At 43.5% G+C, this 13,357-nt stretch overlaps 1 protein-coding gene across 1 annotated transcript in view; it reads left to right on the top strand.

Moving 5' to 3' along the window:
* The first annotated feature begins 3,434 nt into the window (after nucleotides 1-3,434).
* The window catches only part of LOC135571358 (low-density lipoprotein receptor-related protein 2-like), a 121,460-nt gene continuing 111,537 nt past the window's right edge, over nucleotides 3,435-13,357 (top strand). Inside the window, 7 exon segments of the mRNA XM_065017142.1 lie at nucleotides 3,435-3,522; nucleotides 3,734-3,850; nucleotides 4,028-4,258; nucleotides 5,006-5,119; nucleotides 6,023-6,142; nucleotides 6,342-6,467; nucleotides 6,546-6,749. Of these exon segments, the coding sequence (XP_064873214.1) occupies nucleotides 3,465-3,522; nucleotides 3,734-3,850; nucleotides 4,028-4,258; nucleotides 5,006-5,119; nucleotides 6,023-6,142; nucleotides 6,342-6,467; nucleotides 6,546-6,749 (970 nt within the window). The 5' untranslated portion in view covers nucleotides 3,435-3,464.

Here is a 13,357-nt window from a genome sequence, read left to right as displayed (position 1 = left end):
TGTTTGTCATGTCTGTGTAGGGCCATTAAACACACTGGTTGGAATCAACATTGTTTCCACATCATTTCAATTAAATTACTTTGAAACCAGGTGGACTAGACGTTGCATTGACGTCTGTGCCCAGTCAATCATTCAGTCAGTCAGTCTGCTAACCATCTTTGACCCTCAACTATACTGAACAAAAATATAAACGTAACATGCTACAATTTCAATGATTTGACAGAGTTACAGTTCATACAAGGAAATCAGTCAATTTAAATAAATTCATTAGGCCCTAATCTATGGATTTCACGTTACTGGGCAGGAGCGGAGACATGGGTGGGCCTGGGAGGGCATAGGCCCACCCACTTGGGAGCCAGGCCCTGCCAATCAACATTAGTTTCCCCCCACAAAAGGGCTTTATTACAGACAGAAATACTCCGTTTCATCAGCTGTCCATGTGGAGGTCCTGGGCTGGCATGGTTACATGTGATCTGTGGTTTTGAGGCCGTTTGTACATACTGCGAAATTCTCATAAACGACTTTGGATGCAGTTTATGGTAGAGAAATTGGCATTCAGTTCTCTGGCAACAGCTTTGGTGGACATTCCTGCAGTCTCCATGGCAATTGCACACTACCTCAAAACTTGAGACATCTGTGGCCTTGTATCTTTTAAAGTGGCCGTTGTCACCAGCACAATGTGCACCTGTGTAATGATCATGCTGTTTAACCTCTTGCTCCTACCTGACACGCAGGCCTCCCATCTAGACATCTGGAAATGCAAATGCGCTACGCTAAATGCTAATAGCACTCGTTAAAACTCAAACGTTCATTAAAATACACATGCAGGGTATTGAATTAAAGCTACACTCGTTGTGAATCCAGGCAACAAGTCAGATTTTTAAAATACTTTTCGGCGAAAGCATGAGAAGCTATTATCTGATAGCATGTAACACCCCAAAAGACCCGCAGGGGACATAAACAAAATAATTAGCATAGTCGGCGCTACACATAACGCACAAATAAAATATAAAACATTCATTACCTTTGACCATCTTCTTTGTTGGCACTCCTAGATGTCCCATAAACATCACTTGGGTCTTTTTTCGATTAAATCGGTCCATATATAGCCTAGATATCGATCTATGAAGACTGTGTGATCAACGAAACAAATAGCGTTTCATAACGTAACGTCATTTTTTTAAATTAAAAAAGTTGACGATAAACTTTCACAAAACACTTTTGTAATGCAACTTTAGGTATTAGTAAACGTTAATAAGCGATCAAATTGATCACGAGGCGATGTATATTCTATAGCTGTCCGTCTGGAAATAATGTCCGGGTAAATCTCAACCAAAATATCCGGTCGGAGACCGGAAGAAATGCGCTGCCTTGCGTCTGTTTGACCAAGAAACAAATAGTAGGCAAATGACAAGACTCTAGACATCGTGTGGAAGCTGTAGGTATTGCAACCTCGGGCCCATTAAATGTGGTTCACCTTTATCAATGGGTTCAAGTCGCGCATGGATATATTTTTCCATTTTCAGTGATCAGATTTTCCTGCACTTTTCGATGAAACGCACGTTCTGTTATAGTCACAGCCGCGATTTAACCAGTTTTATAAACGTCTGTTTTCTATCCACACATACTAATCATATGCATATACTATATTCCTGGCATGAGTAGCAGGGCGCTGAAATGTTGCGCGATTTTTAACAGAATGTTCAAAAAAGTAGGGGGTAGGAGTAACAGGTTAATCTGCTTCTTGATATGCCACCCCTGTCAGGTGGATGGATTTGGATTACCTTGGCAAAGGAGAAATGCTCACTAAAAAGGCATGTAAAATCAATTTGTGCACAACATTTGAGAGAAATAATATTTTTGTGCGTCTGGAAAATTCTGGGATCTTATTTTTCAGCTCATGAAACATGGGACCAACACATTATATTTTTGTTCATTATGCACTTTTTTTATATCAATGACAAGAGACTTAGATTTCATTGATCACAGTTGACAGAAACTGAATAAATTCTGAATTAACATAATAAAAATAGCACGTAAAACCCCAATCAGAGACAAATACGGATTATACAATGCAACACAAAGACAAACATGATAAAAAATACATTTTTTAACAGTTGACCATATCGCTTGTAATTGACAGCAATACACTTGCTTTTGACGGCATAACATTTAAAAAAAACTTTGGCTTTGCATTCAATTTAGCTGTCCCAGACACATTTTTGAGATCGGAGACAAAATCGCAATGTATTGCTTACTCGGAAGCATTTTTAATGTGAGCGGGTCAGTCGCAATCTGAGAGCTACTGATCCTTCCCGATATTTTCAAACATGGTTGATATTAAATATTTGACCTTTTTTTCCACCCAATTGGTAGTTACAGTCTTGACTCATTGCTGCAACTCCCGTATGGACTCTCTCGAGAGAGGCGAAGGTCGAGAGTCCTCTGAAACATGACCCAACCAAGCCGCATTGCCTCTTGACACAATGCCCGCTTAACCCAGAATCCAGCCAATGTGTTGGAGGAAAGAGCTTACACCGGGCGCCGTGTTAGCATGCATGCGCCCAGCCCACCACAGGAGTTGCTAGAGCACGATGGGACAAGGACATCCCTGCCGGCCAAACCCTCCCCTAACCCGAACGACGCTGGGGCCAATTGTGCACCACCCCACGGGTCTCCCGTTCACGGCAGAGCCAGGACTCGAACCAGGATTTCTAGTGGCACTCGGGAGGCCCAAAGATGTTTGATTTTATCGGCACAAAATCTGCAATGCACTTGTAGTGTGAGATTACAACAACAAGTTTTGAGAATGATGATCAGAAATAGCCAATGAGAGCTGGCCAGAGAAGAAGCCAAAGATGATGACATTGTATCCCATCACCCAGAATGTGTAGACTCTGGAGCAGGAGCAATGACTACTACTAGCATGCATTTATACTTGCCTTTAACCAAAGCATCAAGCTCTGAAGGAACAGCGCAGCTCAAGTAATGTTAGTATTCAATTCAACTCTGCATGGCAAGCTTGAATATCTAAATGAAAACATTTGAGGTTACTTTGAGCCACTGCTGGTTCTAGCTACATTAACAATCTAATCACATTATTTTAAGCGAGACATCGTGGTATTGAGAATCCATGTAAAGAATCTCTTAGCACCACTACATCACCAAGACAAAAAACGTCAGAAAAGATTGTAATATAATGCGAGAGGGTCAGCGATGTTAGGATTTTGAAAGTTGTGTAGTGTACGCCAGGCATAAAGATGCTTTAAAGAGTCTTTATCCTATGGCTCTATCTTCCCTTCCCCCTCCAATCAACCTGCAGCTGGTGATCCCAGTGACCCTCCAATGAGAACAGAGTGTAGTTAATTAGACCAATCAGAACCATGTGTAGTTGATTGTTACTCAATAAAGACTATCCCTGTAAGGCTTGTACTGTTTGTGCCTAACAAGCTTCATGGTCGGTCATGGAACTGCTGCAGTTCACATGTCTGCTTTTACTTATCAGCTTGAAATGTTTGACAGGTAAAATGGTTCTGAATGAGCTGCAGTATTAAGTTTATTCATTTTTGTCTTGTAAACATTGATTGATATCATGTAGCCTTACAGTAGAAAACACCTGCCAGTTATTTGTGTGGAATGTTTTGTGTCTTGTAGGTTTGGGCCCCTAACCCGTGTGGGCCCTAACCCGTGTGGGCCCTAACCCGTGTGGGCCCTAACCCGTGTTGTCTTGTAGGTTTTGGCCAGCAGTGTGGGGGTAACCAGTGGCAGTGTGATGGAGTTTGTCTGCCTCTTTCCTGGCACTGCGATGGAAATGGAGACTGTATGGACGGCTCTGATGAAATAGCCTGCCGTAAGTTATGCTGTGTTTCACTGTTTCTGCTCTCTTCCAGGAGAACATATTGTTGATGTGGTGAAGTTCTAAATGTAACGTTAACCCTGTATTTACTGTGGACCTATATCACTTAGGTCTGTTAAATGTATTTACTGTAGTCTGTTCACAATAGGTCTGTTTGTCCTTGTTCCCCAGCCTGTCCTAGGGGCCAGGTTGCCTGCATGGCCGGGGCTCCTGGTTGTGTAAGTACCTCTGCAGTATGTGATGGGCAGCGCCAGTGTTCTGATGGGTCTGATGAGTTTAACTGCCCAGAGAACCAGGGCTGTCTGCAGGGGGACTGGAGGTGTAGGAATAAGATCTGCATCCCCAAGGACCAATACTGTAATGGTGCTAACGACTGTGTGGACAACTCTGATGAGGCCTGTGGTGAGATATTATGGAAACAACGAGAGCATGTATGTGATACTATGGAATTTAGGAACTATTCAGTTACCATGTAATGGGAGCTATTATGGAAACGAGAAGAGCAAGTATTTTGGCCTGTGTACAGTAGTATGTAGTCACAACATAAGACCTTCAATTGTGTAGGCAATGCCATGCACATTTAAACAGTAAGAAAAAAAACTGTTCCAAATTACATTTGAACTAACTTTACCAATTGTCTGTGGTGTTGGACCTTCAGCCGGTCAACAATTTACAAAATATCCACAGGAAAGTATAATTAAACAGACATGGCTATAAAAAATGTTTGCTCATGACCGAAAGCATGGGCACAGGAAGGACAGTGCATGCACGCGAACCATGCATTCTAACTGAAGTCTTGCAGGTGTTGACATGGTCTTGCCTATGTGCCAGGTGATAGAAATTCAATCTTCATAACCGATGTTCTAAAACCTTGGTTTAACAATACATTCCTACGGTTATTTTGTCAAACATTTTGAGCAGCTGAAGGGCCAACATGACAGACCACTGAGAGTATGTTTACATGTTATTTCATTCAACATTCTGGCTTCCATGTTTTTGCAGTGACAATATATCAATAAATTAGACTGACAAAAAATAATCAGGCGAAGTAGTATGTAACCTACAGGTCTGGGCATGTGTTTGTTCCTCTTGCAGGAAGGCACGTAGTGTGGTAGTTTTGATGTGTTTTTAAAGCTTTTACTCTTCCAGGCCGGTGTGGGCCAATGGCTGTGCGTTGTCCTGGAGGGGCGTGTCTGACTGAAGATGAGAGATGTGATGGAAAATTGCAGTGCTCTGATGGCAGTGATGAACCCTCTACCTGTGGTAGGAAATTCTAACCTTTGACCGCTAACCCTAACCTTCAGTCTAACCCTTTACCGGTGGTAGGAACCTCTAACCCAGAGGTTTCAAACATACGGCTCACTGGCCAGAACCGGCCCCTTGGCCAATTCAATCATGTGGATTTAAGGAAAAGCTTTTCAGGGGAAAACGATCTGTACACAGATCACTAAAACCAAATTGTGGACCTACATTTATTGACTTTTCAATCTGTCCCGCTTGCTAATAATCATCCAAACAAAAGCAAGAACAGAATTCTTTGCAAATTTTGACCGCAATGAAATAAAAAACATTTAGTCTTGTCTCATCACTGCAACTTCCTTACGGACTCGGGATAGGCGAAGGTCGAGAGCCGTGCGTCCTCCAAAACCCAACAGAGCCACACCATTTCTTGACACAATGCCCACTTAACCTGGAAGCCAGCCGCACTAATGTATCGGAGGAAAAACCGTACACCTGGCGTCCGTGTCAGCGTGCACTGCGTCCGGCCCTCCACAGGAGTCGCTAGAGCACGATGGGAAAAGGACATCCCTGCCGGCCAAGCCCTCCCCTAACCCAGACGACGCCGGGCAAATTGTGTGACGCCCCATGGGTCTCTCGGTCGCGGCCGGCTGCGACAGAGCCTGGAGTATCTAGTGGCCTAGCTAGCACTGTGATGCAGTGCCTTAGACTATTGCGCCACTCGAGAGGCCCCTATATAATACATTTTAAGTCCCACCAGACCTCGGTGAAGACCACATGCAGACCACGGGTCAATTAGCTTGACACCCCAGCTCTAACATCTAACCCCTCACCACTACCTATATGAACCTCTTATTCATAACTGACTGTTATGGCATCTGAAACATGTCGAAGGACAGGCGGATCTGACTCATCTCTACCTTCCAGGGAGGACCTGTTCAGAAGAGAACGGTGGCTGCAGTCACTCCTGTGTGGATCAGCCCTGGGGAGCCCTCTGCTCCTGTCCTAAAGGCCATAGGCTGTCTGCTAACGGAGCCTCCTGTCTGGGTGAGAATGTCTGTGATCCTGTTGCGTTATTGTCATGACTGGTTTCATTATCTATTCCTTTACTGTAAGCCTAAATACTATAAACCCCTCTGTAGATGTGAATGAAAGCGCTCTGCCTTAGTTGGGTTCGGGTCCTCTGTAGCTCAGTTGGTGAGGGTGAACTCTAAAATACTGAACCTGTTTGCTCTCCCCTCTTTAGATGTGGATGAATGCGCTCTGCCTTACGGTCCATGCATGCACTTCTGTGTCAACACACCCGGGTCCTTCTACTGCCACTGCCGAGATGGCTTCCAGCTTCAAGGAACCACCTACTGCTATGCTAAAGGTGACTTTTCATAGTAACATTAGTTTGATTAACTTCTGACTTGTTATCTAAACCTGTTCAACATCCGATGCTTTTCAGGAAATTATACAAAGTTTCTGACTACAAAGAAGGGAACTATCGGATTTCTGAATCTGAAGACTCTGAGATTCGAGTCCATTCAGAGTATTGGCTATGATCCTCTGGCCCTGGCCTTTGACCTCTCCAGGAGCTCATTCTACTGGGCTGATAACCAGGGGAACATCTACAAGGCTAAGGAGCAGCAGCGCAGGATCCTTTATCATGGTTGGTGTCTTCTGATTCTCTATCATGATTGGTTTCTGCTGATGTAGGAGGATCTAGAGGTCTTTATGGCTCCACGTGTACCCGAATACCCGATTAGGGACCTGAGCAGGTCCGCATCCAGAACTCTAACTCACAGGTCTGGTTCGGATCTGATATGATTATCATTGTTCTCACACCGAACCCAAACCGGCTGCACGCGTGCTCCATCGAGCATGAATTTATTTTGTCCCCCTACACCAAACACGATCACGACACGCAGGTTGAAATATCAAAACAAACTCTGAACCAATGACATTAATTTGGGGACAGGTCGAAAAGCATTAAACATTTATGGCAATATGCTAGTTGGCATGCACTTGCTAGCTAATTTGTCCTATTTAGCTAGCTTGCTGTTGTAGGCTAATTTATCCTGGGATATTAAAATTAGTTTGTTATTTTACCTGAAATGCACAAGGGCCTCTACTCCGACAATTAATCCACACATAAAAATGGTCAACCGAATCGTTTCTAGTAATCTCTCCTCCTTCCAGGCTTTTCATTGTTTAACTTATATGATGATTGGCATCTAAAATGTCAAAATATTACCACGACAACCAGCAACAGTTTGTCTTTCAATCACCCATATAGGTATAACCAATGAGATGGCACGTGGGTACATGCTTCTATAAACCGAGGAGATGGGAGAGGCAGCACTTGCAGCCTGATCTGCGTCAGGAATAGAAAGGACTTCTATTTTAGCCCTTGGCAATGCAGACGCTCATTGACGTGCGCAAGCAGTGTGGGTGCAATAATTGAATAACATAGATGTATTTATTTTGCGACGCGAGCGGTGTTAGCCTATCAGGGTGTGTAATTTTAATTGACTTGTCCGGAAGGGCCCATACAGATCAGATGGTGACTGCTGCAGTAGAGAGAAATTGTAATTTATGCTGCTGCTCTTGGTTGTCACGAGAGTGGCGCATGTAACTAGTTGTTGGTCAATCAGTCAAAGCAGCAAAAGACTACAGTCAAAGCCTCTGGCAAAAGTTATGAGATACTGCATCTATGAAATTTAAAACATTAGAGAAGGATAGGCTACAATGACCAAAAGCGAACAGGTAGGGAGCTACTTAACATTCTGATTGGAGTTATTTTTAACTCTGGTACGAGAGTACATGCAGCCTCAATTAGCCAAGCTAGCTAGCTTAACTAGTTTCTCCTGGTTTGTTAGTCAACAGGTACTACGTAATCATATTGGATGACAACCAATCTGGATCCTGACGGTTGGTACGTTCTGATAGGATACTGTAATGGTTGGTTTGTTCTGATGTAGCAGATTTTTATTTTTAATGAATTAATTTAACCTTTAACTAGGCAAGTCAGTTAAGAACATTGTCATTACAATGACGGCCTACCAAAAGGTAACAGGCCTCCTGCGGGGACGGGGGCTGGGATTAAATATGTAATTTTTAAACAAATATATGACAGCACAGCAGGGCAGCAGGGCAGCAGCACAAAACAGGGTATAAATATTAATGGGCATAGACAATAGACAGCAATACATCATGCAAAGCAGCCACAACTGTCAAATCAAATCATATTTTATTTGTCACATACACATGGTTAGCAGATGTTAGTGCGAGTGTAGCGAAATGCTTGTGCTTCTAGTTCCGACAATGCAGTAAAAACCAACAAGTAATCTAGCTAACAATTCCAAAACTACTACCTTATAGACACAAGTGTAAGGGGATAAAGAATATGTACATAAGATATATGAATGAGTGATGGTACAGAGCAGCATAGGCAAGATACAGTAGATGGTATCGAGTACAGTATATACATATGAGATGAGTATGTAAACAAAGTGGCATAGTTAGTGGCTAGTGATAAATGTATTACATAAGGATGCAGTAGATGATATAGAGTACAGTATATACGTATACATATGAGATGAATAATGTAGGGTATGTAAACATTATATTAGGTAGCATTGTTTAAAGTGGCTAGTGATATATTTTACATTTCCCATCAATTCCCATTATTAAAGTGGCTGGAGATGAGTCAGTGTGTTGGCAGCAGCCACTCAATGTTAGTGGTGGCTGTTTAACAGTCTGATGGCCTTGTGATAGAAGCTGTTTTTCAGTCTCTCGGTCCCAGCTTTGATGCACCTGTACTGACCTCGCCTTCTGGATTATAGCGGGGTGAACAGGCAGTGGCTCGGGTGGTTGTTGTCCTTGATGATCTTTATGGCCTTCCTGTGACATCGGGTGGTGTAGGTGTCCTGGAGGGCAGGTAGTTTGCCCCCGGTGATGCGTTGTGCAGACCTCACTAACCTCTGGAGAGCCTTACGGTTGTGGGCGGAGCAGTTGCCATACCAGGCGGTGATACAGCCCGACAGGGTGCTCTCGATTGTGCATCTGTAGAAGTTTGTGAGTGCTTTTGGTGACAAGCCGAATTTCTTCAGCCTCCTGAGGTTGAAGAGGCGCTGCTGCGCCTTCACGATGCTGTCTGTGTGGGTGGACCAATTCAGTTTGTCTGTGATGTGTACGCCGAGGAACTTAAAACTTACTACCCTCTCCACTACTGTTCCATCGATGTGGATAGGGGGGTGTTCCCTCTGCTGTTTCCTGAAGTCCACAATCATCTCCTTAGTTTTGTTGACGTTGAGTGAGGTTATTTTCCTGACACCACACACCGAGGGCCCTCACCTCCTCCCTGTAGGCCGTCTCGTCGTTGTTGGTAATCAAGCCTACCACTGTTGTGTCGTCCGCAAACTTGGTGATTGAGTTGGAGGCGTGCGTGGCCACGCAGTCGTGGGTCAACAGGGAGTACAGGAGAGGGCTCAGAACGCACCCTTGTGGGGACCCAGTGTTGAGGATCAGTGGGGTGGAGATGTTGCCTACCCTCACCACCTGGGGGCGGCCCGTCAGGAAGTCCAGTACCCAGTTGGACAGGGTGGGGTCGAGACCCAGGGTCTCGAGCTTGATGACTAGCTTGGAGGGCACTATGGTGTTAAATGCCGAGCTGTAGTCGCTGAACAGCATTCTCACATAGGTATTCCTCTTGTCCAGATGGGTTAGGGCAGTGTGGTTTAGATTGCATCGTCTGTGGACATATTTGGGCGGTAAGCAAATTGGAGTGGGTCTAGGGTGTCAGGTAGGGTGGAGGTGATATGGTCCTTGACTAGTCTCTCAAAGCACTTCATGATGACGGAAGTGAGTGCTACGGGGCGGTAGTTGTTTAGCTCAGCTACCTTAGCTTTCTTGGGAACAGGAACAATGCTGACTCAGTGTCCATGAGTGAGGCTTTGAATGAAGATATTGATATAACACTGTCCAGTTTTAGTGTTTGTTGCAGCTCTTTTCAGTCGCTAGCTGCAGAGAACTGAAGACTAGTGACTCATGGATGTGTGCTTTGGGGACCTTACAAAATGTGACTGGCAGAATGGGTGTTATATGTGGAGGATCAGGGCTGCAGTAGATATCTCTGATAGGTGGAAGTGATGCTTAAGAGGGTTTTATAAATAAGTGCATTAGCCAGTGAGTCTCGTGACGGGTATACAGAGATGACCAGTTTACAGAAGAGTATAGAGTAGTGGTGGCAAATCTGATGACCGAATGGTAAAGAACTTATAGCCGCTCGAGAGTACCCTTACCTGCCGATCTATAAATTATGTCTCCGTAATCTTGCATGGGTAGGATGGTCATCTGTATAAGAGTTAGTTTGGCAGCTGGGGTGAAAGGAGTGATTGCGATAGAGGAAACCAAGTCTAGACTTAACTTTAGCCCGCAGCTTTGATATTTGCTGAGAAGGACAGTGTACCATCTAGCCATACTCCCAAGTACTTGTATGAGGTGACTACCTAAAGCTCTAAAACCACAGAGGTAGTAATCACACCTGTGGAGAGAGGGACATTCTTAACAAACCACATTACCTTTGTTTTGGAGATGTTCCGAACAAGGTTAAGGACAGAAAAAGCTTGTTGGACACTAGGAAAGCATTGTAGAGTATTTAACACAAAATCCAGGGAGGAAGTAGAAGACTGTATCGGCATATACATGGATGAGAGCTTAGACAGTACGAAGCTATGTTGATGTATATTGAGAAGTGTGGGGCCTAGGATCGAGATTTGAGCTACACCCTTGGTGACAGGCAGTGGCTGTCTGACTTTCTGACTTTATACACTGCTCTCTTTGAGGGCTAGTTAGCTAACCAGGCCAAAGACCTCTCAGACAACTCCTTAGCCGGCCCACAAATGGTCTACTGTATCAAAAGAATCTGCCAAGTCAATAAAAATAGCAGCACAACATTGCTTAGAATCAAGGGCAATGGTGATATCATTGAGGACCTTTGAGGTTGCAGTGACACATCCATAACTTGAGCGGGAACCAGATTGCATACCAGAGATAATACTATCGACATCAAGAAAGCCAGTCAGTTGATTATTGACAAGTTTTTCCAACGCTTTTGATACAGGGTGAAATAGGCCTATAACATTTAGGATCAGCTTGATCTCCCCCTATAAATAAAGGACTAATGATGGCCCTTGAGTGTTTTGGTACCTACTGGAAAGCTTTGTTCACCTTTCTAAGCTTTAGCCCCACTCATCTCTTTAAGAATTCACATGTGAGACTATGTACTAAACAACCAAAGCTTTTCAATACTAAAGGCTGGCTTATACTTACTGGACTGTTCATACATTTAATCGAGTGCCAGAGTTTGCTCTGGGCGTTCGTAAACTCAGAGCTTTGTCAGCTTGTCCGTTCATAAAATCAAAGCGTTTCGCTCTTGGAGCATTCCGAGCACACACTGGATGCTCTGGCTGAAAGTAGTGTTTATCCGAGCGTTGATCTGGCCTTAAAACAGCCAAGCACCCAGGCTAACCATTGGCTAGCTTGCTAAATACTTCGAAGAGAATGAGTACTTTTAAGGGCCCACAGGGCTGCTGTGTTCTGAGCCAACTGCAATTTGTCTAAGTCCCTCTTTGTGGCACCTGACTACACTACTGAACAGTAGTCATTGGGTGACAGAACTAGGGCCTGTAGAACTTGCCTTGTTGAGTGTTACGAAGGCAGATCAGTTCTTTTATTATGGACAGACTTCTCCCATCTTAGTTAATGTTGTATCAATATGTTTTGACCATGACAGTTTACAATCCAGGGTTACTGCAAGTAGTTTAGTCACATCAGCTAGCTCAAATTTCACATTATTCATTATGAGATGTAGTTTAGCTTTGGGAATTAGTGAATAATTTGTCCCCAATACAATGCTTTAAGTTTTGGAAATATTTGACTAAGTCATTGCTACCATTCTGAAACTAACTGCAGCTCTAAAGTGTTGCAGTCATTTCAGTTGCTGTAGTGGCTGACATGTATCGTGTTGAGCTTTACACAAAGCCGGTGCCATGTCATTAGTAAAGACTGAAAAAAGGTGGCCTAAACAGCTACCCTGGGGAATTTCTGATTCTACTGGGATTATGTTGGAGAGGCTTCCATTAAAGAACACCCTTTGTTCTGTTAGACAAGTAGGGGGACACTTTGTAGTAACTCCTCATCCACATTATAGCAGGGGGTGTAATGCCATAACACAAGTCTTTCCAGCAGCAGACTATGATCAATAACATTAAAAGCTGCATTGAAGTCTAACAAGACAGCCCCACAATCAATTTATCATCAATTTCTGTCAGCCAATCATCAGTCATTTATGTAAGTGCTGTGCATGAGTGTCCTTCCCTATAAGCGTGCTGAAAGTCTGCTGTCAATTTGTTTACCGTGAAATAGCATTGTATCTGGTCAAACACCCTTTTTTTTACACAAGTTTACTAAGGGTTGGTAACGGGCTGATTGGTAAGCTATTTGAGCCAGTCAAGGGTTTTTTACTATTCTTGAGTAGCGGAATGGCTTTAGCTTCCCTCCAGGCCTGAGAGCACACTTTCTAGTAAGCTTAAATTGAAGGTGTGGCAATATTGTCCATTATCCTGAGTCATTTTCCATCCAGATTGTCAGACCCAGGTGGCTTGTCATTGTTAATAGACAACAGTAATTATTTCCTCTTCCACACTGACTTTACGGAATTCAAAAGTAAATTCTTGTCTTTCATAATTTGGTCAGATATACTTGATGTGTAGTGTTAGCATGGGCTTAAGGTGAGGCAAATGAACCTGTAGCCTTATTACTTCAACAGTATTCAACATGAGATCGTCTAAGCTTTACAGGAATGTGGTTCTGAATTTAGACGAACATCGCCCACTTTGGCATTTGTCTATTCGGTCGATGTTATAGCTGTGTATTGCTACCACTGTATCATCAAAGGTATTATTTAAGGGAGCTTCAGAATATGAATAATCTGTTACACGTAAGTTATTGACTTCATGGAACCTTGTTTCTCAGGATGCATATGTTAATATGCTTATCAGAAGTAGACTTCCTCAGTGCTAACAGTGTAACTCTGGTTCATAGGTTGAGGTATTCAGGGCAATTAGGGGGACAATGTTTTGTCACATTTAACTTTGTAGATAATGTTGCTGCTACTGTCTCTTATGACTGAAAAGAGATACTGGACATCAGAACAGCGATTACTCACCTTGAACAGGACAAATAATTTGTCTTGAACGAGTCTGACGAGAGGGA

Source organism: Oncorhynchus nerka, linkage group LG4 (assembly GCF_034236695.1).
Source record: "Oncorhynchus nerka isolate Pitt River linkage group LG4, Oner_Uvic_2.0, whole genome shotgun sequence".
In the NCBI taxonomy this organism is placed as follows: Eukaryota; Metazoa; Chordata; class Actinopteri; order Salmoniformes; family Salmonidae; genus Oncorhynchus; species Oncorhynchus nerka.
Note: the sequence above shows the minus strand (reverse complement) of the source record. Positions and strands in the feature narration are given on the sequence as shown.